Source organism: Heterocephalus glaber, unplaced genomic scaffold (genome assembly GCF_053883595.1).
Source record: "Heterocephalus glaber isolate CG9 unplaced genomic scaffold, H.glaber_assembly_v1.0 deba00001673, whole genome shotgun sequence".
NCBI classification, from domain to species: domain Eukaryota; kingdom Metazoa; phylum Chordata; class Mammalia; order Rodentia; family Bathyergidae; genus Heterocephalus; species Heterocephalus glaber.
In genome coordinates this window covers 7,251,188-7,277,327 of record NW_028258410.1, presented here as the reverse complement: position 1 = coordinate 7,277,327, position 26,140 = coordinate 7,251,188, and the positions used below count along the sequence as shown (strand labels likewise).

Here is a 26,140-nt window from a genome sequence, read left to right as displayed (position 1 = left end):
CTCTGGGACCAAATCAGCCTGACTGGAGAGGGGTGGAACCCTCCCAGGAATGGCCTGGGCTGTGCCCGTTCCTTGCTCCTCATCCAAGACCTGTCTAGAAGGAAGGGCCTCTCCCCAGCTCAGGGTCCAGGGACGTATGGTCTGCAGGTTTCCAGCCTGGAGCCCAAGTAAGCTGGTGAACCAAGTCCTGGAAACATGGGTGGGGTCCACTCACCTCCACAGACAGTGATCCAAGTTCTGCTTCAGTTCTGTGCCCAGTGCCTGGCTGCCCCTTGGGCAAGCCACCTGCTTTATCTGCAGGCTGCCGCTTCCGCCCAGCAATTTTCTGTACCCGCCCCCAAGACAAGCTTTTCATGACAAGGCCTTTAGGGGGCAGGGCAAGCCGGCCAAGAGGTACAAACCAGGCCTGGATGGACAGGGAGTTCGGCAGGGTGGCCATCCTGGGTCGCAGCCCACCTGCCATAGCTTGGAGATCAACGCTGCACATGCACATATTTGTATCTGTATCACCCTGCCCAGGCAGGATCAACCTGGGGGCGTATCGGAGGTGACCAAAGGAGCTGGCCCTCACCCTCTGGAGTCCAGGTGTGCCAGGATGGGCCTGGGTGTGTGTCCAACGTTGGCCATGGCCTTGCAGTTAGGGGTCTTTCCACTACTCAGTCCTTCCCACAGCTGCCCACACTGTTTTCCACTGGGCCCTTTGATGATACAAACGTGGCTGGGGGAAGCAGTCACAGAGGCTGAGTTGTGACACTCAGAACCTTGGGTGGCCCTGTACCCTTCCTGGGTCCAGGGTGGGTGGTCACCAAGCTGTGTGGCTCTCAGGCCTGGGCCTGCCCTCAGCACCATGCAGCAAGGAGCCCTTTACTCCAAGAAAGTATGTACAAGGCTGGGGCCTCTGCCCCACTGGGGGAACCCTAGGCCCCCTTATACCCACTGTGGTGGCCTTGCACCTCCTGCAGCCCGGGGGGACACTGCCCATGCTCAGGTCCTGGCCGGGATACCCTCTGCATCCCAGCTAACCAGTCATACTTATATTTTCCAAAGCTTTATTTATTTTATAAAGTAGATTAAATTTCTTGGTAACTTTCTCGTAAATTAAAATAAATTAACATTTTTTTCTTTTTTTAAGACAGGGCTCACTCTGTAGTTCAAGCTGGCCTTGAACTCACTGTGTAGCCCAGGTTGGCCTTGAAGTCATGGTGATCCTCCTGCCTCAGCCTGCCGAGTGCTGGGATGACAAGCATGTGGCACCACACCCAGCTTCAATGAACACCCTTTGCTCTGCAATCCCAGGCAGGAGGCAGAGGAAGTGGGGTGAGGGTGGAGGGCTCAGCCTGGAAAGCTAGCCTGTGGAGGCCACCTCCTCCTCGTCACTGCCCTCTGGGACTGCATCTGTCCCAAAGTACCGATCACCAAAGTTCCCTGTTGAAAGAAGCAGCCCAGTGGGGTGGGGCCCCTGGGGCCACAGCCCTGCCCCGGGCACCAGTGAGAGGGCCAGGGTAGCCTCACCAATGCCTGGGATGATTCGGAAAAGGTCATTGACGCGCTTGTCCACAGCCGTGGTGATGATCCGCACACGTGGGAAGGCGTAGGCCACAGAGTGCACGCCCATCTCCGCCATGAGCAGCGACAGCAAGAAGATCTTGTCCTCTGGCACATCATGGTCCTGGCCATGCAAGCACCATGGCTAGTCTCAGCTCCACAGAAGCCTCTGTGCCCACTCAGGCCCACTTACCAGGAGCACACGCACTGCCATCATGGCTGCTGCACCCGTAGACACCGTGCAGTCCATCAGAATCACGTGGTCATCGCTGATGTCTTTGGGCAGGCGCAGGTAGTGGAGCTGTGGGCAGTGGAGGGTGAGCTGTGCCCCCCTTGGGCTCCCTGGGGCCCCCTTCCAGCCCTTCCCTGTGACCCTCAGCACCTCAGGCTCCCCGGTCAGCTGGTTGGTCTGGATGAGGATGGTGCCGATGCGGACGTCTTTGCACACAGCACGCAGTGCAGGCTCCATGGTCTCCCCGGCACGCAGGATGGAGACACCTGTGATCTGGGGAGAGGGGGCAGGGTGAGCCACTGCCCCCGCCCCTCGGCTGCCAGCTGCCCTGGCCCTGCTTACCTGCTTCCCTGCATAGCACTTGCCCGCGTAGTCCTGGCCCTGTGGGGTCTGCACCACACAGTCCTGTGCAGAAGGAGCCGCCGGGATGCGTGAGCTCCAGCCCTGCCCCAGCCCTGCCCCAGCCACCCAACATGCAGGTCCTCACCTGGAAGGGAAGGAAGGAGAGGGCGTGCTCAATCAGCAGCCGCATCAGCCTCTTGGAGTAGAAGATGAACTCGTCCCGGCTGGTCTCCTTGTCCCTGCCAGGTGGTGGCACTTAGCTCGGTGGCATGGGCTCCTGGGGTCGCCACACCCACCCTGCCCCACGGGGCTCACCTGATGATGGTGTGCATGCCCCGAACTTGAGGTGTGCTCTTGAGGACACTCAGTGTCTGGGGAAGGGGATGGCACTGGTGTGCTGAGGCCAGCGCAGCCCTGGGGACACAAGCCAATTGGGGACACTCACGAATGGGGCATCTTATACCCAGGCCCCCCCAGCCCCAGGACAGCTGTGCATCACCACGAGGGGACAACTGTGGGGAAGGCGGCTGGCAGGGGGGTGCGGGCTGCCTGGCTGTAGCTGTTCTGGGGAGACAGCCCCGGCCGGATGCTGCCCCACCTATGCTGGCAGGTGAAGGGCAGAGGGCAGCGGACAGCAGCTGGCCCCTGGGGGCCTTCAGGCTCAGAGGAAGTCTCAGGGGCCCAGGTGGCAGAGGGTGGACTCCTGCGAGTGACAAAGTCCTGGACCTGGGACAGGAAGCTTGTCCCCAGCCCCTCCCTGGAAGGACAGCTGGGCAGTGGGCCAATCCCAGCCCAGGCCCACACCTCCAGGCAGTGCAGAACCCTCAGCAGAGCTGGCAAAGGGGACTCAGCAGGGGCAGGTCCCCCACATCTACCCAGCCTGAGAGGAAAGGGGGGTGTGTGGGGAGGAGGGCAGGGACAAAGAGGGGACAGCAGGGGAGGGGGAGACAGCAGGGCGGACTGGACGGGCAGGCAATGGCAACCAGCGTGTGGGGGAGGACCAGGGCAGGCGGGAGGGGAAGCGGCGGGAATGCAAAGGGACTGGGCAGGGGAGCAGGGTGCGGGCTGTGGATGGAGAGGCTCGGGGGAGCAGGCACAGCCCTGGGCAGGAGGCACACAGCGCAGCACAGCAGCGCGCTCTGCTCACATATCCCAACGCAGCTTCCTCTGCTCGCCAGGTGAAGAGCGTGTTCAGGGAGGGAACAAGGCAGGAAACGGGTTTACACAGAGGAAAAGAACAAAGAGAAGACTGCTTAGTGGGGCTCCTGAAGACAGCCCCAGGTGGAGGCACAGGCTAGGCGGCCAGGGCCCCCACAGGAGCTCGAGCACCTCCCTCCTGCCGCCAGCCACTTCCTGTGGCTGAAGGAGGTGCGTGCGTGGGGCACTGGCCACCACTTCCCTGGGTGACCAGAGAATGGAAAATGGAGCTGGGCACAGCCTGGAAAGTTCCGAGAACAAGAGCTTCGAGAGGGACCTGACAGGATGCCTGCAGTGCCCAAGTCTTAGTGAGGGACAAGCAGAGAGGCATGCAGGGACCAGAAGCAAGGTGGCGGGAAGGTGGCCCTGGAGGCATTTCCAAGTGCCCCTAGTGGTGGCTCAGCCAGAGCTTCCGGGCCTCCAGACAGCCGAGGGGAAGGACAGGGTCCTGGTGCTGCCCTGGGCTGGGGCAGGTGCTTGGTTCCTGCCTGCTGGCTCATCTAAGCACTGCACCAGTGGCTGATGGACAGAGAGGGACACAGCACAGCCAGGGTGGGCAGGGAAGGACAAGGAGGGGCTGAGGCCTCTCCAGCCCCAAAGACAGCGAGGAGGCAGGGCCAGGCCCTCCAGCTGCTGGGGATACATCTTCAGTCTCTGGAGCCGGGCCCCACAGAAGGGAGCCTCTGCCAACGTGGGCCAGCACAGGTACTGTGTAATCAGGGGAGTTACTCAAGCTCTCTGTGCCTCAGACGCCTTATCTGCTTGCAAGGGGAAGCAGAAACAGGGCCGCTTCACCCCTCAGCATCAGGAAAAGGGCTGCCTGCTGCCTGGCTAGGTACCAGCTCAGCCCAGGGGCTCAATGTGGACATTGGAAATGCCTCCATCTATGCAGACAGTGGTGGAAGTCTTACCTGACGCTGAGTTCACGCTGTGGCAGCAACACAAGGAAACACAAGGGAATGGGTGATGCGTCAGTGACCAGGGCAGGCACCAGGCTCCCCCCACCCGGAAATGGACAGGCCTCGGCCCTGTGGGGAAACGGCCCAGGCAGCTGCCGGCAGGGGGAGGGGCGAGCTTCTAATGGCCTCAAGTGTGGGACCACTTGGCCAAGACCTGTGGCTCTGGATCGGGGCAGCGAAAGCCAGGTCCCCTGTGCCCATTCTGCAGGCTCTGGGGCTCCAAAGTGCACTGGGGACCATGCCCGGATTCGAACGCCAGCCACCAAATGTCCCATGTTGGTCCTGCGGTGGGAGTGTCACTCCAGGACAAGCCGTGGGACAGGAGCCACTGACCAATGTGGAGCTCAGCACTGAAACCCCACGTCCTGGGCCAGTGGAGCAGTGAGTCCCCCTTGTTGTCCCCAAAGGGTTGGGAAGGACAAGAGTGTGCCCTTCTGAGCAAGACCATTCTTCAGCTCTGGGCAGGCAGTGGCCCGGTCCTTGGCTGGGGCCTGAGGCCTGTGAACCCCAGGCAGCATGAGGGGCAGGGGCCTGGGCTGACCGTGCCCAAGACACTCAAAGACTGGCACCTCCGAGCGACGCAGGGTGTGACGCAAGAGCACAGGCTACTGTGGGTGGGCGGCGGAGTGGGAGGCGGTGCGTCTGGTCAGCTCACCTCTTCCAGCTGGCTGTGCACGTGCTGCACAATCAGGTCGATGGCCACTGTATTCCCGCTTCCTGGGCAGACGGAGGAGGGTAACTTGGAGGCTAGGTGGCCTGTTTGCCCCACCCCACAGTGACCTGGCAGCCTCACCTCTGGGCACCACAATATCTGCCAGGCGCATGGTTGGCTGGATGTACTGGTCAAAGGCAGGCTTGACAAACTTGTTGTACTGCTTGATGACACCCTCGATGTCCCGGCCTCGCTCACTGATGTCCCGGCGCAACCGCCGCACCAGGCGGATATCAGAGTCTGTGTCCACAAAGATCTTCATGTCCAGGAGCTAGAAAGGGACAGTGAGCCAATGAGCGGGGCTGAGCGCAGCCCCAGCAGGGCTGTCACAGACCTGTCAAGGAGGGCAGAGCCAACATGGCCACATGGGGTCAGCTACTGACCCAAGACCTGGTCTGCGTGCTGGGCCTGGGCGGGATGCACAGGCAGGAGTGTGTGTCCAGATGTGAACACAAGAGGTGGGACTGTGGGTGCCAAGCCCACATGTGTGGCAGAGGCACTGTAGGTCAAGGGCTCAGGACAGGGTCAGGCAGCAGCAGAGCTGGGTGGCACGAGCACACTTTGCTCACTGCAGCTCCTGTGAACACTGGGGGACCTGCGACTTAGTGAGCTCTGGGTGTGGCCCTGCCACTTAGCAGGTGACACATGTCCCTCGAGGAGCTGTGTTGGGGCTGGTGCTGCTGTATGCCAGACAGTGGCATCCTCTGGGTCTGAGCCAAGATCAAACTCAGCCCACATGAGCTACAGTAACCCCTCAAACTCCTTGGTCTGGAGTCCTCACACGTACCTCAGCAAGGAAGAAGAATGTAAAGAACAGGGGAGATACAGGCACAGGACTCAGATAGTGGCAGAGGAAACCACTGTCCCTGGCAGTCACACCTGCCATCCTGCCCAGCAGATGGACCAAGGTGTATCACGCCTGGGGCATTCCTGCAACCTCCTGGCGGTGGGGAGGGGCCCACTCAGGCAGCAGAGTGAGTGGCCCTGAGGACAGGTTAACAGGGCCTTCCTGGGGGAAGCATGTTTAAGGGACAGGGACACCCGCCTGGTGGGTGGTCCTAGCAGGTCCTCACCTCTAACAATGTCTTGTCAGCAAAGGCCATGATGCCCTCGAAGATGATGACATTTGCACCATAAAGCATTTTCTGCAAAGGAACCCAGGGGGTTTCAAGGTCTGGCTGACACCTCTGCAGCCCCCTCTGAAACCCTGGGCCTTACCCATTCCTTCTTTCTGCTGTGGGTGGTGAAGTCATAGATGGGCACTTGGACACTCCTGCCCTGCTTCAGCTTCTTGAGAGTAGAAATGATGAGATCAAAGTCAAAGGCATCTGGATGGTCAAAGTTGAAGTTGTTGCAGGCAGCCTGCTCCTGCTGCTGCTGTGTCAGTACCTGTGGGAGCCACGGAACCCAGAAGGGTGCTTGCCCACAGCTCCTGGCTCGGCCGTGCAAAGGCCCAGGGAGCATGGGTCTCCATTTGCAGGGGACACGGGTCAGAGGGAGGATGCAGGGTGCTCTGGGAGCTGGGCAGTGGCTCACCTTGTAGAAGGAGTCCATGGACAGCAGCACCACCCAGGGCACATCCAGTGCCTCAATGATCATCCGAGCCACAGTGGTCTTCCCAGAGGCACTGCCACCGCCCAGCCCTGCCAGAAGAGATGTGCTTGGTCAGGAGCAGCAGGGCTCGCTACACAGGGGGTCCCAGCGGCACCTCCCCACACTCCTCTCACCAATGGCGAAGGCCTCCTTGGACTGAGTGCCATGCTCGTTGTACCAGGGAGGACGTCCTGCCGTGTAGATGGTACGCTTGCTTGTGCGCAGCAGCGGTGGCTCAGACTTGCACTGGCTGGTGGTCCGCTTCCGGGGTGAGTGCCCAGTACCCACGGGGGGCAGGAGTCTGTCCAGGGACCCTGCGTTGCTACTGGAAAGAGAGATATATTTGGGCCAGGCCCAGGGCTCCCTGGGACCAGAGTCGCACCCAGAGAAGGGGTCTGTGGGATGTGTCCCTGAAGGCACAGGCTCAGCTAGGATGGGTGGCTCAACCCAGCTTGCACGAGAGGGCACATGCAGGATGGTGCCTTGCCAGGCCTCACTGGCTGTCAGAGCACAGGACATATGGCAAGAAGCCAGGCGTGGTGGCACACACCTCTAATCCAGCACTCAGGAGGCTGAGGCAGGAGGATCGCTGCAAGTTTGAGGCCAGCCTGGGCTACACAATGAGTTCAACACCAGTCTGAACTACATAGTGAGTCTCAAGAAACAACAACATGGCCAGGGATTTAGCTCAGTGGTTTTGCCGCCTGCTGCGCAAGTGCAAGGACCCGAGTTCGATCCCCAGTACCACAACACAACAACAACAACAAAAAGGAGATCCCAGGCTAGGAGCCCTGCAGGGAAGCCACTTGTTCTCACCATGATCCCTCCTGGGTCCTCAAGGTAGAAACTCCAGCATCCAGTAAACACCAGTCTGGGCTGACTACAGAGCTAGACCCCGAGCCACCATGGAGAAGGGGGGCTGCTCTTGGAAACTCAACCCAGGGAGGTGCAGACCTGAGCCTGTGTCCATCTACACCACTACTCAGGCGGAGCTGCTAATCATGCATTGGCTCGTGTCCCCAAAGGGAAGACTTGATCAGCTGCGAGGCATACCTGCCACCGGTTTGGCCTGTCCTGAGGCAGAGCCTGGTCGGACGGTGCTACAGACATCCAGACTGGGCAGGGGCCACTGTACACAGGGAGGGAGACTGGTCACAGCGTCGCCAGCAGCACCTTTCAGGGTGCCCAACAGGTTCTCAGGGGTCAGTGGCTTGGCCTGGCAGGTCATGGCCCACCCATGTTGGGAATGACTACACAGGGCAGAGCACCTGGTGGGCAGGAGAGATATCTACAGAAATAGCAGATAGAAGCTAGCTATAACGATATACCACACATGTAACCCCAGCATTCAGGAGGCTGAGGCGGGAGCATTGAAAGTTTGAGAACAGATTGGGTTATAGATTGAGATCCTGTCTCAAAAACCACATCAAAACAACACAAAAAGAAACAACTAGGGCCGGGGATTTAGCTCAGTGGTTCTGCCGCCTGCCTCGCAAGCACAAGGACCTGAGTTCAACCCCCAGTACCAAAAAAAAAAAAAAAAAAGAAACAACTAAAAGGAGGGGGAGAGGGAAGAGGAGGGGGTAGAGGAGGGGAGGGAAAGGAAAGGAAAGGAGAGAAGAGCAGGTGGGCGTGCAGGGCCAGCTCCCTGCAGGGTGCTTCCACCGCAGTGCAGCTTGCCCACCACGATCTGGAACTGCACAAGGGATGAACACTGCAGAGAATACCAGGTGAGTCCTGGAGCGTGGTTAGGTGAGAAAATCAAACTACAAAAAGATGTGACTCCATTTATAGAGAAACCCAGCAGATAAGCCAGGTATGGTGGCACAAACCTGTAATTCCAGCTATTCTGGAGGCAGAGGCAGGAGGATTGAAAGTTTACGTTCAGCCTAAACAACTTAGTGAGACCATGTGTTAAGAATAAAATTAAAGGCCCGGGATTTAGCTCAGTGGTTTTGCCGCCTGCTGCGCAAGCGCAAGGACCCAAGTTTGATCCCCAGTACCAAAAAAAAAAAAGAAAAAAGAAAAGAATAAAATTAAAAGGGGCCAGGGATCTAGCTCAGTGGTTCCACCGCCTGCCTTGCAACTGCAAGATCCTGAGTTCAATACCCAGTACCAAAAAAAAAAAAAAAAGAATAAAATTAAAAGGGCTGGAGGGATGTAGCTTAGTGGTAGAGCACATGCCTAGTTTGTTTGGGATTCTGGGTTCAATCCCCAGCCTCACAAAAACAAAACAAAACAAACCACCCAGCAGATGAAGAATCACCAATGGAATGCGACTTCGAGTTGCTGCCTGTGAGCATAAAAACAGCTAGAAATGGACACATTAGTTGTAACTGGGATTGCTCTGGGCACCGGGATTTGGAGCAGAGGCTCTTCTACATTCACTGTAAGTACATGGCTCACTGCCGTCATAAACCACACCATGGTCTGCCGGTGAAGCTGGCTGTCCTGCTGCCTCTGCTGCAGCTGCTGCCCAGAGGCCCATGCGGTGCTTCCCAAGGCCGGCACACACAGAGGACATGGGGTGGGACAAGTACACTCCTGCCCTGGGATAGGGGTGCTGTTCCTGGGGCTGTGCTCCTCCCAGAGTACCCTGCAATTTCCACGTCCTGGAAATGGGGTCTACTGGAGTGTGGCGGGTGGAAGGAGCTGAACCCTAATAATGTACGACCGGTCACACTGGCAGCTCTCAAAGGCACAGAGCAACATGGGCACCAGCCTGAGCAGCAAAAAGACCACCCATCTGTCTGACAAGGAAAACACTGGACTTGTCCTCAAGGACAGAGGCCTGGCTGTCCATGCCATCTACTCTGAGGAGAGCTTGGGGAGTAGTTAGCCAGTCTTCTGAACTTAGTCTCACCTCTGGCTCTGGAGTTGAGCACTGGCACTGGCAGCAGGCAGAGCACAAACAACACAGCCAGCTACAAAACAGCCAGGCAGGGAGCCTGGGGACAACAATGCTCCACTGTGCACCAAGATGGGAGCAGGGCAGCCTGTGATGGACTCAGGTCTGCCTGGATGGCTCTAAGATAGAAGGGAGAGGCAGGACTCATAAACAGTCAGTCATGTCTCAGATCTCGGACACAGTGCAGCTGGCTGGTCACCCGGGCACACTAATCCACCAACAGTACAGAAATGGCTCTGCCAGGCCCACCCAATAGGCTGCCCCACAGCTGGGGGAGTGGCAGCCCCCTTGGGCCAGAGGCAGCTCCAGCTGACCCTGGGGGCCACAGGGAGCAGACAGGAAACACAGGTTGGCCCCTCCTCTCTGTGCTTCCCCCACCAGCTGCAGGGAATCGCCCTTTGGCTCAAGCTTGGGGGGAGGGGAGGGTGAAGGACGTTCCCAGAGCTGCCTGTGTTGAGCTCTGGATTTCACTGGTGAGTGGTATAGAGCAGGACCGACTTGGACTGACACTGGGCAGAAGTCTGGGCTGTGGCTGTCCCTGCCCTCCCTGGTGCTCACTACACAGCCCCCTATCAGCGGCTCCTCCCCACCACAACCACAGCTCCCCTGGCAGGTTTGTGCTGCTGAGCCTGGTGCAGACCAGCTGGGAAGAGCACCCAGCAACAAGTTGGAGAAAACCTGGCTGACCCTGCTTCTGATGGGCCCAGACACCGTCAGGCTGTGCCCACACGCAGCCCAGCTCTGCTGTCCCACAAGAAGTACCCTAGAGAAGGAAAGTCTGCACACAAGACCCTGTTTCCCATGCACAGATGGACAAGGGTGTTTCTGACAAAAATTAATCTCAGCCCAAAGGATTATGAGCCACAGCTGACACAAGACGCATCCACAACCAACAGCCTTAAGCAAAACCACGCCTTCGGCCCAAGCCGCGCCAGACTCCCCAGCGTGCCTGCCAGCCTGTTTGTTTCCTGATATCCATAGACACGAACTGCACGCAGGTTGCACCACACACAGGTTGGGACTGGCCAGCACCACTGCGAAGGCAGAGTCCTCACCAGCAAGGACTGTGCTCTGACTCACCTGCCTTCTGCTCCAAGGGCCCAGCACCCTGAGATCCGGATGCCAGGGTAAGCAGGGGCGTTGCTCATGGCTAAGGACACAGTAGGCACGGAGATCCTGGAGGTGGGTGCTCCCAAGAGTGTGTGGCTTAGGCACTGGCAGTTAGCGGAGGCATGGCGTCCTCTTAAATCCACAGCAGCTTCCCAAGGCAGTTCAGGAGCTCTTGCTACCTGAACTGGCCCTCCATAATGGAACCACTCTTATGGGCAGCTCAGCAGGTAAAGAGCTGGGTGGGGCTGGAGCCCTGGCAGACAGAGGCTGTCTGCTTTATGTAGGGGCTAGAAGCACAGAAGGTGGGAGGCCTCAGGAGCCCACTGTACTAATGGCACACACTTGCTGCTGGCCTCAGAGGCCAAAGCCACAGGCATAAGAGGATCACCCAGCTGGGGCTCACGCGCCAGATATTAATAGCATTGACTTTGCCTAGTGTGGCCTGCACAGTCCCCAGGGCAGCCCCAAATGCGGACTGCCTGCCTTTGCACTGGCTTGCAGGCTTGCCTGCCTGGGCCTGCCCAGGGCCACTGTGCTCCAGCACCCTCCCACGATCCCCACCCCGCCGTAGGACCCTCCCGGTGACCAAGTGACTTGAATGTTAGTGCTGAGCTGGACGCCCCACCTTTGGCTCTGAAGTGCCTCCTAAAGGCATAAACAAATCTGAAATTCTACCCTCCAGCAGCAGCCAAGAATAACTGCCCCACCCCCACCTCACAGAGGCTCCAGCAGGGCCCCGTAGCCACCCAGTGCTCAGCAGTCCGCAGGGGCACTGCCACCTCCTCCCCACAGCAACAGGTGGAAGGGAGAATTTGGCTCCGCCCTCAACAAGGGTGGAACAGCTGAAATCCCTCTACAGACTCAGATCTGTGCAGAGAGGCTCTGGCTGCCCCCAGGCTACCTCCTGGGGCAGATGGATTATGTGTGCCAGGTCCCTTTTGCCATGGTAGCCTTGCGGGTATCTGGCTTCCGGCACTGAGACAGGCACTGGCCGGGACTCAGGGAAAAGGAAGGTTCCACATGGGCTTCACACATCTGGCAGAAGGGGGTACTCCTGGGATCTGCTGTGAAGGCAGCTTCTCCTGACCGCCCAGGTAATCCTGGAGCTGTCTGCCTCCCTTCTGAAGGCACCTGGAGAATGAACACCACAGGTGGCTGGCCGGCTTCACCCCAGGCCTGGGCAGATGAGTGGGGCCTGGCCTGTGCTCAGGGAGGTTGAAGCTGACCTGGGCAGGGGTGCAGATTTGGGCTCCTGGTGCTCAGTCCACCTGCTCTAGCTGTCTGTGCAGCAGAAGGGGGAATCAGGCTAGTCAACCTGGCATGTTTCCTGGGTGGGGAGAAAGGCTACGAGTCCATGGGAAAGCCCACCCAACTCGGGGCTAGAAGATCTGACCCGACCCAGGTGCACAGATAGGGTACCAACAGAATGGCAGGTCTGGCCACACAACAGCCAGCCTCCCAGGATCACCAGTTCCCGCCCACCCCCAAGTCCTTATACCCGGCTGGAGCGAGCAAAAGAGCTCCGACTGGCCGCTCTCCTCCCAGGGGATAATGCTGCTGTCAGCCATTCCTAGAGCCTGGCTGGCTAAACACCTATGCTGTTTCAGGTTCCAGGGCTGCCTGAGGTAGGTGGTGCCAGAGGCTTCCCAGTCTCTTCTGTGACTGCATCGCGGCATGGTTGCATGTGGCTCAGACCCCTCCACCACTCACTTGGAGCTGCAGCTGGTCTCTGTGCCCTCCTCAAGGGCAGGAGCAGGTGCACTACAGGTTGAGAAGGAGGCGGTTTCTCACTGGCACTAAGTGCCCCACATGTAGTGGCACCGTGAGGATGCAAGGTCAGACACGCAGACTCTCGAGTAGGCCGCCCAGCAGTGAGCGTCCCTGGCCAGAAAAACCACAACCCAAAGTTCTTGGGAGGGACCGTGGAAAGAAGTACTGGCACAGACCTCAAATGGAAGGGTCTGGAAAACGGAAGCCAATGTCCAGCGTCCAGCCTCGGGCTGCAGGGACGAGACAGCGGAGCAGCGTTCAGAGAGTGGCCGCAGGGTTGGGGCCCCATCCTGCCACTCTGGGACACAGTTTGGGCGGACACAGCCAGCCTCCCTCCACTCCGAAGCCAGGTCTCCCCCGGGGGCAGGTGCCACGGGCCCTCCCTACCCTGCTCGGGCGGAGGGTGCCGAAGACAAGCCGCGAGCCTAGCAGGCACCAGCTCTGAGCCGGCGCCGTGGGGCGAGCTTGAGAGGCCCCGTCTGGACACGAGGTCTACCCGGACCCCCAGTGCAGCAGCCCTGCGCCCCCGACCGACCGACCATCAGAGGCTCGGTGAGGACGCGGTGCCCAGGACAGTCTGTGTCGTCGTGATCCCTCAGTATCTGGCCACGGTCTCTCTGCTCCTGGTCACATCAAGAGACTTTGGCTCAACGAGCACTCCTACTCCAGCCCTACAGATCCGAGCCACGCAGGCTGCCGCCCGCCGTGGGAGGAGCCCAGAGTCCAGGCCGTCCCGGAGACGTCCCGGCACCCGCTCCGCCCGCCGGCTCGGGGAAGGGCGGCCGGGTCCTCCCAGGGCGGCGCCCAGGGAGCGCGGTCTCCGCCCCCTGGCGGCCACGGCCGGGAGGCGCCGCACCGTGTGACCAAGGTGGGTGGACACGGGCTTCCACGCAGCCCACTTCCCTTTTCGTGCTCCACGAGGGCCCACACAGCCGGAGGCACCCTCTGTGCCACCACGGAGCCAGACCGCTGGCCCAAGGCGAGACCTCGGCCAGAACACGACGCGCTGGGAAGGACAGGGGGGACATATGGCCCACCCGGGTGCTCAGGGCCGGGGGCCCTCCAGCCGGGACGCAAGCCGAGCCACCCCATGCCCCTGCTGCCAGCCGCTCGGGCCGCCCGCTCCCCTTTCCCGCTCCTCCTCGAGAGGTGCAGACACGCGGCCGGGGGCGTGGAGAGCTGGGCACGCTGCGACCCCGGAAAGCTCCGCCCGTGGGCGGGGGCCCAGGCGGCCACGGCGCCCAGGGGCAGGGCTTGCCCACCGGGCGAGGCCGAGGCGCTCTAGTCTCAGGGCGGCTGCCCGACCGAGGGAGCTTCGGCCGCCCGCGCAGCGACCCCTCCCCTCCCCCGCGGACAGAAGGGCGCGCGCTGTCCCCTCCTTGCTCGAGCCGCGCCTACCGGTCTTCGCTCGCGGCCTCGCTGTGCTCCGCCTGCCGGCCCGACGCGTCCGGGGCCGCGGGGGGCAGCGGGGGCGAGGGGGCGGCGTTCGCGGAGGCCGGCGGGGCAGCCATGGCTCCGGGATTCCAGGCAGCTGCCGGGAGCGCCCGCCCGAGCTCGAGGCGCCTGCGGACTACAAGTCCCAGAAGGCCGCGCGCGCTGGCGCGCTAGCATGGCGGAAGCTTGGGCGCCTTAGCACAAACTCAGCCGCACAAAATGCCCTGGAAAAGAAATCAATAAACATTTATTTGATACAGTAATTTCTAATACATACAGTTGATGGCCTGCCCCCGCCACTCCGATCTAGGGGGCGGGGCGGGGACGAGGATGGGGACAGATGGTCACAAGGCGGGCAGGGCCCAAGCTCACAGTCAAAACATCTTGCAAATAAACACTTTGTAGATAGAATATATATGTATATATATGGTTACAAGTGATAGCTAGAACCTGTCTTTCAAAATGCACTTGTGTACTGAGAACTAAGTTAAAAAAAAAAAAGATACCTAAAGTTTAGGACGCATGGGCTTTCAGGCAGAAGGAGTGACCCACTGACGCTCCTGAACCCAGACTCAAAGGCAAGCTGCCTGGGCCCACACAGCTAGGACTCACAGGGACAGCCTCTTCTCCCAGGGTCTCCCTTCAGAACCACAAAAGGGATTGGAAGGCCCACTGGAACCTAGGATACACCCTCATCTGCCTGTACAGATAAATAAAGTGCATCCCATTTTTGTGTTAAGTGTCAGTCCCTGGGGCACTTTTCTATTCAGAGGGCAGGGCTTGCACTGAGCCAGAGGTAGATCTGCAGAGGGAGACCCCGACTGTTTCATTTTGCCAAGGTCCCAGGGTATGGGCCTCCAAGGTGCATGTTTTCCAGACCATGGGGGTCTGCCATGCTGGTCCTTTTACTGAGTGTCTATGGAGGCCAGTGGTCACCTTGCCCTGACTGGGAGGGGAGCTGACCCTGCAGAGCCCTGCCCAGGGCCCTACTCTCTTGGGCTGAGGACTCTACAGACCAGCTAGTATCAGAGAGGAAGGAGAGAGGGAAGGGTCTGACCCAACAGCCACTTCTGGCAGCACACCCCCTACATCCACTTCAAAGACAAGGGAGTTAAAGTGCTAAACAAGTTATCCAGGACCCCCACTGGCCACACAGGGACTACCTGTGGGCTTTGAGAGGTGTCCTGGAAACTCAACCCCCAGCAAAAAAAACAGGTCACCCTCCTCCCCTCAAGTGCCAAGTACCTGAGAGGCTGGGGCAGGCAGCCATACCCTGCAGAATGGTGTTGGGGGGTCTAACCTCCTTCACCATAGGTAACAAGGGCGAAGTGCACCAGGGCCTCTCTCCCCTCCACATTCCCCAGCTGCACACAACTGTAGCACTCAGAATAGATATACAGCCCTCCTGTCCGAGTCCCAGCCTACCCTTCATCACTGGATCAAACCCACTTCTGCCTAGCTGCCATACTCTGAACAAGATGAAGGTGTGTGGAGTAATACACATCCTCTACACCCCTCTCTGGACTGTCCAGAGTTATCGTTCCCAGACAGAAAGAGCACAGCACCCGCAAAGCCCTCTGGAGCTGCTCTCTCCTGCAGGCAGGGAAAGCCCAAGTGCACCTCCCCATCCCTGCTGGGAGAGGGGTTACCCAGTCAACACAGCCCACTGGTCAGTAGAGAGGCCTGGCCACAGTCCTGGGCCAGCTCAGGCCCATCTCTGGCACCAGGAAACCCTTAGCACCAAAATGTCAGATTGTTGTGAAATTTTCGTATAAAAAACAGAATTTAAAAAAGTTGTTACTTGTCACAGCAACAAGACTGGCATCCACTACACCCAGGAGACACGCACACAGGCAAATATCAAAATTCACATCATCCAGGATCAGCGAGGCCGAGCCCTCAGCACCCCCACCCCAGAAGATGGCCTCAGTCCAAAAGTTCCTCTAAGCATCTTCCTCCCTGTACCAGTGTTGGAAGGTGCAGCCAGGGAGACCAGAAGCTGTATGGCCACCTCCAGGCACCCTGGGATCCCTGCCTGACGCCTGTCCAACCTGTAGATCCTCCTGTCCTCAGGGCCCCAAAGGGGAAGACAGCCCTGGAGCCACCACCTTGGCCATGGGCCCCTCCCAAGCACTGGCCTTCAGGGTCTGTATCAAAAAGACCATGCCACCAGATACACAGGGGCAGGTAAGAAAGGAAGAGCAGGAGGAGGACTTCCACAGCTCAGCCTCTGGGCCAGTACTGTCTGGAAGATGGAGGCTGTCTCCCACAGGGGTGACTCCTCATCGCTGAGCCCCCTTAGCCCAGCCCTGGCCCCAGTGAGACAGACAGACTGCTTCAGGCCACAGGCCACAAGCTGGAGACAGACATGCTAGCCTTCCCCAATATGCCTGGGGCTCCAGTCCCTGCCAGTGGAATTAAGTAGGGTCCTTCCCTCGTGCCAAGCAGGATGCACTGCTGGGGACCATGCAGGAAAGCCCTGTCAGGATGACACAGGTGGGGGAGGCCTGAAGCACAGCAGGGGCGACCTGGGGGATGGGGGCAGGAGTGGGGGTGGGAGGAACAGGCCCAGAGAGGTAGAAAACAAAAGCAGAGGAACCAGACTGGGTGGACATGGGGAGCCAGGTGGGTTCAGGTCAGTATGGCAGTGGTCAGACGGGGTCTGTCCTGGGAGGTAGCTGGGGTACTGGAGTCCAGTGTTGGGTAGAGGCAAGGCTGCTCAAGTGCCCTCATCAGCCCAGAGCCGCAGGTCACCAGGAGCCTTGGGAAGCGAGGGTGGGGAGCCAACCGGGCCTAAGGAAGCAGAGACAGGAGCCAAAGCCCTCCGGCTGCTCTGCACTGCATCACCATAGTGCCGAGGCCGTGTCCCTGCCAGGCCCATGGATGCCCTCCCAGGAAGGGCTGCCCTGCCCCGGCTATTGCACTTCTGCGGCTGCCCTGGTGCCCAGGAGAGACCAGCCCAGGTGTGCCCTGAGGCAGCCTGAGCAGGAGGGAGAGCAGCTGGCCACACTCACGGGACAGACAGACGGGGGTCGGGGGTGGAGGTCAGGTCCACAGCTGGGTCCTCTGCACCAGAGTGGGGCTTACTGGCCGGCATGGGGCCGGGCCCCACCGACTAGGTTCACTTCTCACATGCCTTGCCAGCTCCCACCTTCCGCCCAGTGGAGCCCCGAGCGCCCTTGTCTTTGCCTCCCAGGGGCCAGTCGTCCCGGCTCGGGGGCAGCTTGGCCACAGGCTCCTCAGGGGGCCGTTCCTTGGGCTTGCGGCCCCGCTTCTTCCCACCCCCCAGGGTTTTCTTTTTCTCTCTCCTGGGCAACAAGGAGTCCTGGCTCCTGTGTTTGGGAGGTGGATCTGCTGAGGTCCGGAACCAGTTCTAGGAAGAGAAAAGCTGCAGTGAGGACCAGGGACCCTGCCCCAGCGCTGCACTCAGCCACCTTCAGGCCAGGCGGCCAACTGCAGTGAGGTGGCTGAGGGGTAGGCTCCCACCCAGGGTGGCTCCTGCTCAGGATGCCAGGTTGGGGCGGCCCAGCCTATTAGCTCTGCCACCGAAGCAGGGCACCACTTTGAGGACAGACTCCCAGACTGCTCACCACTGGCCACTTACTCAAACATACACCAACTACTTGGCCCAGCCCTTCCCCACCACACTGGATCCTGCCCCTACCCATCCTGGGCCAGTGCCCCCCACCCCCCAACCCTGTGTTACTCTCCCACCTCTGCATGAGTCTTGAGGATGTGGTACTTGACACCGCTCTCAGAGCTGAACTCTTTGGGACACAGCAGGCAGTGGTACTTCCCTACCAGGTGGTCCCCCTGCAAAGCATGGGCAACCTAGAACCCAATCCTCAGAGCACCAAAGCCCTTACCCCACTGATCAAGGGTCAGGGGCACCCAGAGGAAGCTGTGCTATGACAGGACAGGGGCCCAACAGGTGGGCTCCTGAGACCTGCAAGGTCACTTTGTAGCAGGACCACTGAATTGTTCCTGCTGTAGGGAGGTTGGGGGATTAGGAGGATAGGAAGAGGCTGGTGCCCAGGGAAGGGTTGCAGATCTTTCCTGAGTCCCCCACCCCCACTCCAGAGTACTGGGCATTGAATTCAGGGCCTTTGCACTGAGCTAGATCTCTAACCCTTTTTATTTTTTTTAAACAAGGTCTTGCTAAGTTGCTAGATTGCTCAGGTTGGGCTTAAACTTGTGATCTTCTCAGCTTCCCAGAGTGCTGGGATTACAGGTGTGTGCCACTACTGGCTTGCTGAGGGTCCTTATCCCAAGTCAGTGTGCCTTCTGCCCTGGCTGGGGTGACTAGACACTCATACCCATACACAAGGAGCCCCAATGGAGTCCCAACAAGGGCTCGGGAAAGACTGGCTCATGGCTAGGAGAAGGGGACAACAGTAGGTTCCTGGCCCAGTTGTCTGGCACCAACCAGTCTCTGAAATTGCGCATGGGGGCATGGGGGCAAGGCGATGCATTATCTCATGATAACGTAAGGACCCATGGCAGAAGAAAGCTGGTATGCTAAGCACGTATCAGGCCATGGGAGGCCCCAGAACTGACCTTGCTGCAGCTGGCAAGATGGGCCTTGAGACCAGACACGCTGGAGTAGATGGCTTCGCAGCACTGCAGGCAGGAGACAGCCGTGGGGGGAGGTCCTCCTGAGGCATCCCACACAAAGGTGCACCCCGCCTTAGCCCCAGGGAGTTCTGGGACCTCTTTAGGGCAGATGGATGGGTCTGACCCCAGGAGTCCTGGGGCATGAGGAAGTTGGACATATAGGGCCTAAGGCTGAGGTCCCTTCCGAGGACAAGAGTCTCTGTATGAGGACCTTGCTGGAGCCCAGAATCAGAGGTGGACTGGTCACCTTGAGGCTGGCCATTTCCTGACAGGTGTGTCTTAGTCTTTGCTGCTACCCAAAAGGCTTCACCTAGGCTGTGTCCTGGAACGCCCCCCCACCCCCCCACCAGTCTGCCCCAGCTCACATCGTTGGGGCAGTTTACGTGGCCTTTCTCTTTGACTTCATTCTTCCATGCCTCCAGCAGCTGTGGGTTGAGTGTAGGGAGGCCTGGCCGAGTGTAGTTCAGCTGTAAAGCCAGGCACAGCACCAAAGTGAGCCTCAGGGCAAGGCACCCCTCTGCTCTGAGACCACCTGCCTCAATAGCAGGGTATTTGGCCCCTCAGAGAAGGTCAGCAGAAAAGGAGTGTGGCTGTCGCAGGGAGTTCTGGGCTGAGGCATGTCCTGCTCAGAGGCCAGAAGGCTGGGGCTCTGAGGAGCAAGCAGGGTATGACCCCAGCCACAGTGCTGCCCGTGCACTCCGGTGGACAGCTTACCCGTGCAGTCTCAGGCACAAGGTCGTCCTTCATGCGCCGCTTGGTCCAGTCGCGGGCCAGCTCATCTTCTGCGATCTCCTGCAGATGGAACACGGCAACCTGGGCCGATGTGCGGCGAATGCGACCGCTTGGGGTCCGGGCCACACCCAGCAGGTCCTCTGCCTCAGGGGTCTTGTCCATGGATTCCTCGGGGGGCTGCAGGGCAGAGACGCCCAGAAGCCAAGGTGAACCGCAGAAGCACCACAGCCAAACAGTGAGTCAGGGCAGGGTGAGGGCCCCCAAAGGCACAAGGACCCAAGGTACATATACAGGTGTTTGGGGTGTGGGTGACACAGGCAGCTCTGCGATCCCAGGCACTCACCCTCCCACCCACGGGGACACAAGTGAATTACAGAGAGCAGGGGCCATACCTATCAGAAGATGCACTGCTATGTGAACACATGTGTGGCGCACAAGAAACAGCATGGTGCCACAGCACAGGGTACACGAGAGCCATAAGGACATGGGGGACCATAGGCCACTCACCGGAGCCGTGTGTTCTGAGCGCACGTGGTAGTCATGACCAGCCTTGGAGCGGTAGGTCTTGCCACAGTGGGCGCAGGGGAAGGAGGGAGTGTCTACCTCGCAGGGCGGCTTCCCGCAGCGTCGCTGGTGGTACTGATAGCCCATGAGGCTGGAGAAGGCAGCCCCACAGCCCTGGAGGTCCGGGTCAAATGTCGGATAAGCACCCAGCAAGGTGCTGTTTCCTTACCCAACCCTGTGCCCTGTGTGTGCCCCTCTACTGACCTCCTGGGGGCAGCGCAGTCGCCCCATCTGCTTCAGCACCTTTCGAAGCCGCTCCCGCTCCTCCTGCTCACTCCCCTCTGAGGCTTCAGCATCAGTGGGCTGGAGAGAGATGAGCCTCAGACCTGGCACCAGCCCAGGGTTTGGGGCAGGTTGGGTGGTCCAGGGTCAGGCAATGGAGTGGGGGTATGAGGTCAGCCGTCAGGGCTGGATGGGGAGCTGAAGGCCACAGAGCATACCTTGGCACTGTGCTCAGCCATGGTGTGGTAGTTGAGGCCAGCCTTGGACTTGAACTGCTTCCGACAGTGCTGGCACTTGAGCGCATCTTGCAGCTGTGGACACAGCCCAGGCATGGAGCACAACAGGGGCCAAAGTCTCCCCTCTCTCAGTGCTTCCTGGGGCAGCCTTACCTTCTGACACACCTCCATGTGCTTCTTAAGTCCCACGATAGTCTTCCTGGTGACCACATTGCAAGTGGGGCAGACGGCCTCCCCCCGCTCATGGATGGCTCGCTGCCACTGCTCTTCAGGGCCACCTGTGAGGCAGGGCCAGAGCCTCAGGGGCTTGCAGGGCTCCTGGACGCCTTGGACACCAGGTGTAGCACCCAAGGACCGCAGTTGGCCCCCATGCCTGGTTATGGAAACCATCCCCCATCAAGACCTGCCCTGGGTCCCTGCCAGGTGGCCCCACCTGGGGCAGGGTGAGTCACAGGAGTTGACGCCTCCTTGCTGACAGTGATGGGGGTAGCTGGCACCTTCTTGCGTACGTCCTCCGGGCCCAGCCCCTCCTGCCTCTTGGAGCGGTGAATTCGGGCCTTGTCCTCGGCTTTGGCTAGCCCTGTGTGCACATGCAGGTCGGGATGGGGAGCCATGGGCACAGAGCACTGGTACACTTGGGGACCCACCCAGTCCTCGAGAGGTCAAGCAGTCTGTAGTCTCACCTTTGAGCCCAAAGGTCCCTGAGATGGATGGCTGCTCCCCTGTAAACTTCTTGGGTGTTTTCTGTTTCCTTCCTGACTCGGGGGAGAGAAACAGGAACCAAGATTCTGGTCAAATAACCATCCAGAGGCCAGAGCCCACCCCAGCTGCTACCCCAGGGCTCTCATCTTACTGTGCTTTGTGCGCTCTGGGTCTTCCTCAGGTGGGAACACAGGGCCCGCAGGCCGCAGCACCTCCTTCCCCATCGAGGGCCTGCTTCCCAGCAGCAGGGAGCTATTGCTGGGGTCGGTGCTCAGCTGGAAGGCCATACTCTGGCCTGTGGTAGATGGGCCATACTCCCCATTCTCGGGCCTGGCCTGCTTGGGTGGGATGGGGCAAGGATCCAGGCTGTCTGCAGCCCTGCAGAGAGCAGGCAAGGTAAGGGCCACGCAGGCCTGTCCTTGGCCCTCAGTCCCAAGCACGGCCACAGGGACACCCTACTTGGAGTGAGCTGTACCTTTTCTTACCGCTGCTCTTCCCTGGGGCACGCAGTGCTTTGTTCTCAGACTTGGTCAGCAGCACCATTTTGCAGGGCGGTGTGTGTCTGCTGATGGCGACAGGCCTGCTGACCGGCACTGGCTTGCTGACCACAATGGGCCTGCTGATTGGAACTGGCTTGGTGACCGGCACGGGTTTTGTAACTGTCACAAGCTTGGAGACTGGCACGGGCTTGGTGACTGGAATGGGCCTGGTGACAGGCACAGGCCTGGTGACAGGCATGGCCTTGGTGACTGTTATGGGCCTGCTGACTGTGACAGGCTTGGTGACCGGCATGGGCCTTGGGACTGGCACGGGCCTGCTGACTGTGACTGGCTTGCTGATGCCAATAGGCCTGCTGACTCCCACTGGCTTTCCGATAGTGACTGGTTTGCTCACTCCGATGGGCTTGCTGACCCCAACAGGCCGGCTGACGGTCACTGGCCGGCTGACAGGGCCAGGCTTCGGGGTAGCCAGGGGACGGTCCATGTGATTCCAAATCCGGTGTTTCTCCAGCTGAGTCTTGGAAGTGAATGCGGCCTCGCAGAAGGGGCAAGGGAAGGCCAGCCTATCTGAGACAGCACCCTGGGCAGGGAGGGCAGGTGTGGGATGGGGCCCGGGGGGCCTCTGCCCAGCCATACTCCCGAGCCTCCTTTTCCCCAACCCACAGCCTCTTACCCCTTGGCACCGCTGGTAATGGTACTTGAGCCCGTAGATGCTGGGGAACTCCAGCCAGCACCCTGAGTTTGGACACTTCACCCTTGAGTGTGCCTTGAACTCATCCTTCCACTGGTTCATAAGGGAGAGCTGGGCATAGGGAAAGCCTGCGCTGCTGACCCTCAGCCACCCAGGCCTCTACCAACCCGTGCTCCAGACACAGAGCCCTCCCCAGGCCTACAGGGCACAGAGGCCACACAAGCCCCTCAACCTATGGACTGCAGCAATAATTCAAGCCCTCTTCCAAATCTGTGCTGGGGCCACCAACATGGTCCACCAGATCTCACAGTACATCAGATGGGAGGGCTCCAGGCCATGGCCTGAAACTTGGGAGGGGATGCAGGGGGCAGCTAAGGGCAGGGCAGTGGCCTCAATAGGCAGACCTAGCATAAGCCCCACCCCGGCTCAAGAAGCTCACAGGAATGTCTCGGAGGGCCTGGTTCTCAGCTTTCGGCCGCCCCTTTTTCTTCCCTTCTGTCCGGTCACTGGCTGGACTTCCTGGTTCAAAGCACAGAGGGGCCTGGCCAGGCACTGTCTGTCCACTGTGGACCACCGGCATCCCTGCAGCACACAATGCAGCAGGACTTAGGGGCCACACAGCATCACCAGCCACCAAGGGCTCACAGGCCTGGACTGAGCCTGGGCTCTCCAACACCAAGACACAGGGGCAAGGGTATGGTAAACCTGGGACAAGAGTCCAGGCTCCAGGCTCTATCCAAGACAGTCTCTACCCTAGGAAGGCCCCGAGGCACTTAGGACATCAGGGAGATGCCCTCTTCTACCTGGCTGTCTGTGACCCTCTGGGATTGATTTTGGCCTTAGCTCCTCACCCAGCTTCGGTGGGTCCTGCAGCACCGGAAGTCGGACTTCTTTCCGGCTGCTACCCTTCCCAGGTCCACTTTTGCTGGACCCCTGGAGACGTCGGCCTCCTCCAACACAGAAGGGATCAGACATCTCTGCGGAGCAAGTGCACAGACCTGTGAGGCTCAATGGGGCTCAGTAGGGCTACCCCAGAGCTTCCCCTTGATAGGCCCTCTCTCTGGCCAACCAGGAGACCTGCCTTCCTGTGTCTGCCACATGACAGAAGGCATGACCAAGGTGGAGGGACTCCCTCCCTCTGTCGCAGACTCACAGTCTCAAGGTGTGCTGAGAATCAGGAGCCAGGGCATGTCCCCAAGGAAAAGTGGCCTGTGCAGGAGGAAGGAGGCTGACGACATTCCTCTCGGGGGCCAATTATGGCACCAGGAACCACTGCTGGCTCACAGGGTGCCAGACCTTGGCACCTTGGGGACATCTTTCCCCTCAGAACTCTTACTCCTCTCATTCAGACCCCATGCAGCAGCATCCTACTGGGCAAGCAGCCCTGGATCCTTTTCCCCAGGCATACAAGACAGCCAAGGAGGGTGCTGAAGGCCTCAGCCCACTCCCCAACCCCTTGCACTCCCTCTCTCTGGTGGGCAGACTTCGGACCCACCAGCATCTCATTCTGGTCTCCATGCCTGCTGGCCATCCTGCCTGGCTCTTCTCTCAACCTTGTGCTCAACCAGCAGGAGCCCCTCCACCAAACAGAGGCCTCATGTTCAGCTGACCTCCCCTGTCTGCTACCCTCCACCACCGCAGCCAGTGGGCCCACCTCAGCTAAACAAGTCACGGCCAGCACAGGATGCAAAGGCCCAGCCTTGAGTCTCCCGGGCCCTGGCCAGAGAACATCTTGCTGCCCAGGGCTGGGCTTCCAGGCACTTGTTCAGCTGGAAGTCCTCAAGCCCTGAGAGCTGAGGAGTAGGCAGGGGCTCTGAGTTTAGCCCTGTGGAGTCCTCTCATCAAGATACCCAAAGCCACCAAGGGGGCAGGACCAGGGAGCAAGGCCTGAGCCCAATGAGCCCTCGTGTGACATTTTCTGATCAACTCAGATCTTAGAGTGTGGGAAGAGAAGGCTGAGATCAGAAGTCAGGACAATCACCGTGCATTGCCAAGGGTGGAGAAGCCCACGTCCTGGACCTAGGGATTGGGGGGCCTGAGGTCAAAGTTCTCTGGAAGTCCTCACTGTACAATTCCGAGAGGTGACAGTGGCCATGAGTCACCCCAGCCCGATGACTCCTGAGGCCTGGTGCAGGTGCTCGCTCAGGGCCTGTCCAGCTTCCTAAAGAGTTGGGGGTCCGGGGTCGCATGCCCGCCTGCGAGGACTGGGCAGAGGCCTCGGGGAGGGGGCGCCGCCGCGCACGGGGCCCGGACAAGGCCAGGTCCGGCCAGGTGAGGGCGGCCGGGCGCGCGCCTGGGGCCGCGGCCACCCACCTGTCACTGCGGGCGGGCGGCGCGGGCCCCGGCTGGCCCTGGCCCGGAAGGCCGAGCGCGACGCGGGGGGGCGAAGGCAGTGAACCAAAATGGCGACTTTTTCTGGAGGAGGAGGAGGCAGGAAGACGGCGCCGGCGCGGGGCGCGGGGCGCGGGGCGCGGGGCGGACGGCAGGCGGCGGGGCCGGAGCCGCCAGGCAGGGTGCGGGCGGCGGACGGCGGGCGGCGGGGCGCTTACCTGCGGCGCCCAGCGAGGCTGCGGCCAGGCCGGGCCGGGCCGGGCCGGGGCGCGGGCGCAGGGTCCGGGCAGCGCAGGCTGCGCGCCGCGCTGCGCACATGCGCGCTCCCGCCCCTCCTACCTTTGACAGTTTGATGCGGGGGAGGGGGCGAACTCTCGCGGTATTCCTGCAGCAGCCCGCAGCGAGGAGGGGACCGTGGGCCCTGCGGGCGAAGCCCGGCTCCAGGACCCGCCTCCGGAGTCCGTCTGGCCTTTAGGGCCAAGGGACGGTCGTGCTATCCTCGGGGCGAGGGGTTTTGTGGACAGCGGGGTAAACTGAGGCAAAGGCGCCGGACCCTGTCCAGAGCCCTGCGCACACGAATGAGGCAACCCCATGCCACCCTGTGCTGGTCGGGGAGTTGCGGAGGGAGGCCTATGTGCTGTAGAACCTAAATGCCCCCTCTGCTGCCCCCCAGGACAAGCAGGGAAGGACTGGACCTCCCTCCAATTGGCCCTGTGGCCACCTTTGTCACTCTGGCCTCTGTCTAAACCCTGGAACATTTTGGGGACCACTGACCATTGGATCGACCCCAGCTTGAGCCGTAGACCAGCAACCAGGACATGGTTCCCTGCAGCAGAACCTGTTGGTCTCAGGTCTGCCAGTGGCATGCAGCTCCACCCTATAAAGTTTAGGAATGAATGAAGGACAAGAAAACAGTGAATCGTGGTGGGATTGTGGAGCACCAAGTACTGGCTGGAGAGGAGGTAGAGAATGCCTGGAGTCCCTACAGAAGGCAGGCAAGGGGTGTCAGCTTCCACTAAAGAGATCTGTGCTCAGCTGCTCAGCGCACCCCATCTTCCCATCTTGAGAGTGGAGACCTTGAGTTTTATTTTGTGCCTACAATATTGTCGAGCTTTTTTTTTAAACCATGTGCAATAAATCTGGCTTTTAAATGTCTTTTAATGTTTCTTTTTATATTCCATAAACACTGTGGACTTCTCAGAATTGGTGTGGGTTAGAAACTGCTAGGCGGGAAATGGGAGTTACAAGGTGCATCTCTTGCCCTGGGCCCGTCCTGGCTGAGACCTCCTCTCCTGCACCTCTTGGGCAGGCTCCTCCGCACTGCCTGAAGGCAGGGCAGAGAAGGTGTTGGCAGGTTTGGGGTCCACCTCTTCTCAATGGGATCTTGGGATCTGTTCTGCTCAAGGACTGCATAGATGCTCACCTGAGACAGAGGTGTTGAGCCCTCTGTGGAGGGGTCCATTGGTTCCTTCTTTAGAAATCTGAGCTAGAGAGGCCAGTGTGCATCCACTCCACCCAAGTGACCCCAGGAAGGGGAGGGAGTTGCTAAAGCCAGGGGGGCATCCTTCCCCCTCTTTTTGACCATTCCCACCCTGGGCACAGGACCAGCAGGGTGTTGAGGGGTCAGTGTCTGTTTCCCTGAAGTGCACCCAAGGTTGTCAGCTCTCCACAGGTTGGAAATGTCAATTTTTGTAGACAGTTAAGTGTCTAAGTGATGTGTCTAGCAGCATCCACATTTGGACAAAC

General features: G+C 59.8%; 2 protein-coding genes and 1 long non-coding RNA gene across 22 annotated transcripts; 1 reads left to right on the top strand and 2 right to left on the bottom strand.

Annotated features, from left to right (window-relative positions):
• Positions 1-1,032: 1,032 nt before the first annotated feature.
• Uckl1 (uridine-cytidine kinase 1 like 1) lies at positions 1,033-14,028 on the bottom strand. 13 transcript variants are annotated; one of them, XM_021255300.1, is made up of 17 exons: positions 12,309-12,496; positions 11,825-11,925; positions 10,569-11,729; positions 6,715-6,905; positions 6,524-6,630; positions 6,206-6,376; positions 6,061-6,132; positions 5,069-5,258; positions 4,931-4,992; positions 3,267-3,286; positions 2,435-2,533; positions 2,265-2,358; positions 2,120-2,182; positions 1,928-2,050; positions 1,739-1,846; positions 1,513-1,669; positions 1,033-1,425 (listed from the first exon to the last, which is right to left on the bottom strand). In XM_021255300.1, exons 3-17 carry the CDS (start codon positions 10,634-10,636, stop codon positions 1,346-1,348), a joined length of 1,605 nt encoding a protein of 534 aa, XP_021110959.1. In that variant the 5' UTR covers positions 10,637-11,729; positions 11,825-11,925; positions 12,309-12,496; the 3' UTR covers positions 1,033-1,345. The 13 variants fall into 13 exon arrangements, with proteins under 13 accessions (XP_021110959.1, XP_021110958.1, XP_021110960.1 ...); XM_021255299.2 differs by lacking the exon at positions 12,309-12,496 and adding an exon at positions 12,097-12,281; XM_021255301.2 differs by lacking the exons at positions 3,267-3,286; positions 12,309-12,496 and adding exons at positions 4,228-4,244; positions 12,097-12,281 and having other exon boundaries at positions 10,569-11,925.
• LOC147822145 (uncharacterized) lies at positions 8,185-14,065 on the top strand. The gene is made up of 2 exons (XR_015446124.1): positions 8,185-10,615; positions 12,206-14,065. It is a non-coding gene; the product is annotated as an uncharacterized LOC147822145 (long non-coding RNA).
• On the bottom strand, positions 14,026-24,738 carry Znf512b (zinc finger protein 512B). 8 transcript variants are annotated; one of them, XM_087197950.1, is made up of 18 exons: positions 24,613-24,727; positions 24,045-24,224; positions 22,915-23,040; positions 22,503-22,645; positions 22,046-22,174; positions 21,348-21,952; positions 21,024-21,250; positions 20,854-20,925; positions 20,604-20,750; positions 20,324-20,448; positions 20,153-20,245; positions 19,917-20,015; positions 19,656-19,826; positions 19,131-19,325; positions 18,782-18,883; positions 18,360-18,422; positions 17,517-17,615; positions 14,026-17,175 (listed from the first exon to the last, which is right to left on the bottom strand). In XM_087197950.1, exons 1-18 carry the CDS (start codon positions 24,710-24,712, stop codon positions 16,924-16,926), a joined length of 2,928 nt encoding a protein of 975 aa, XP_087054076.1. In that variant the 5' UTR covers positions 24,713-24,727; the 3' UTR covers positions 14,026-16,923. The 8 variants fall into 8 exon arrangements, 7 of the variants coding, with proteins under 7 accessions (XP_087054076.1, XP_087054079.1, XP_087054075.1 ...); XM_087197953.1 differs by lacking the exon at positions 24,045-24,224 and having other exon boundaries at positions 24,613-24,737; XM_087197949.1 differs by having other exon boundaries at positions 21,348-22,174.
• Between the last annotated feature and the right edge of the window lie 1,402 nt (positions 24,739-26,140).

What these genes read in the sequence shown, in the direction of transcription:
- Uckl1 (XM_021255296.2), bottom strand. Translation starts at nt 13,879, where the DNA reads ATGGCTGCCCCGCCGGCCTCCGCGAACGCCGCCCCCTCGCCCCCGCTG. An exon ending in TCTCCTTCCTTCCCTTCCAG is followed by an intron (nt 2,183 to 2,264) that starts GTGAGGACCTGC and finishes CCTTCTGCACAG; the next exon opens with GACTGTGTGGTGCAGACCCC. An exon ending in AGTGCTATGCAGGGAAGCAG is followed by an intron (nt 2,051 to 2,119) that starts GTAAGCAGGGCC and finishes CCCTCTCCCCAG; the next exon opens with ATCACAGGTGTCTCCATCCT.
- Znf512b (XM_087197949.1), bottom strand. Translation starts at nt 24,712, where the DNA reads ATGTGCGCAGCGCGGCGCGCAGCCTGCGCTGCCCGGACCCTGCGCCCG. An exon ending in ACATGGAGGTGTGTCAGAAG is followed by an intron (nt 20,246 to 20,323) that starts GTAAGGCTGCCC and finishes CTGTGTCCACAG; the next exon opens with CTGCAAGATGCGCTCAAGTG. An exon ending in GACTGCGCTGCCCCCAGGAG is followed by an intron (nt 19,827 to 19,916) that starts GTCAGTAGAGGG and finishes CCGGACCTCCAG; the next exon opens with GGCTGTGGGGCTGCCTTCTC.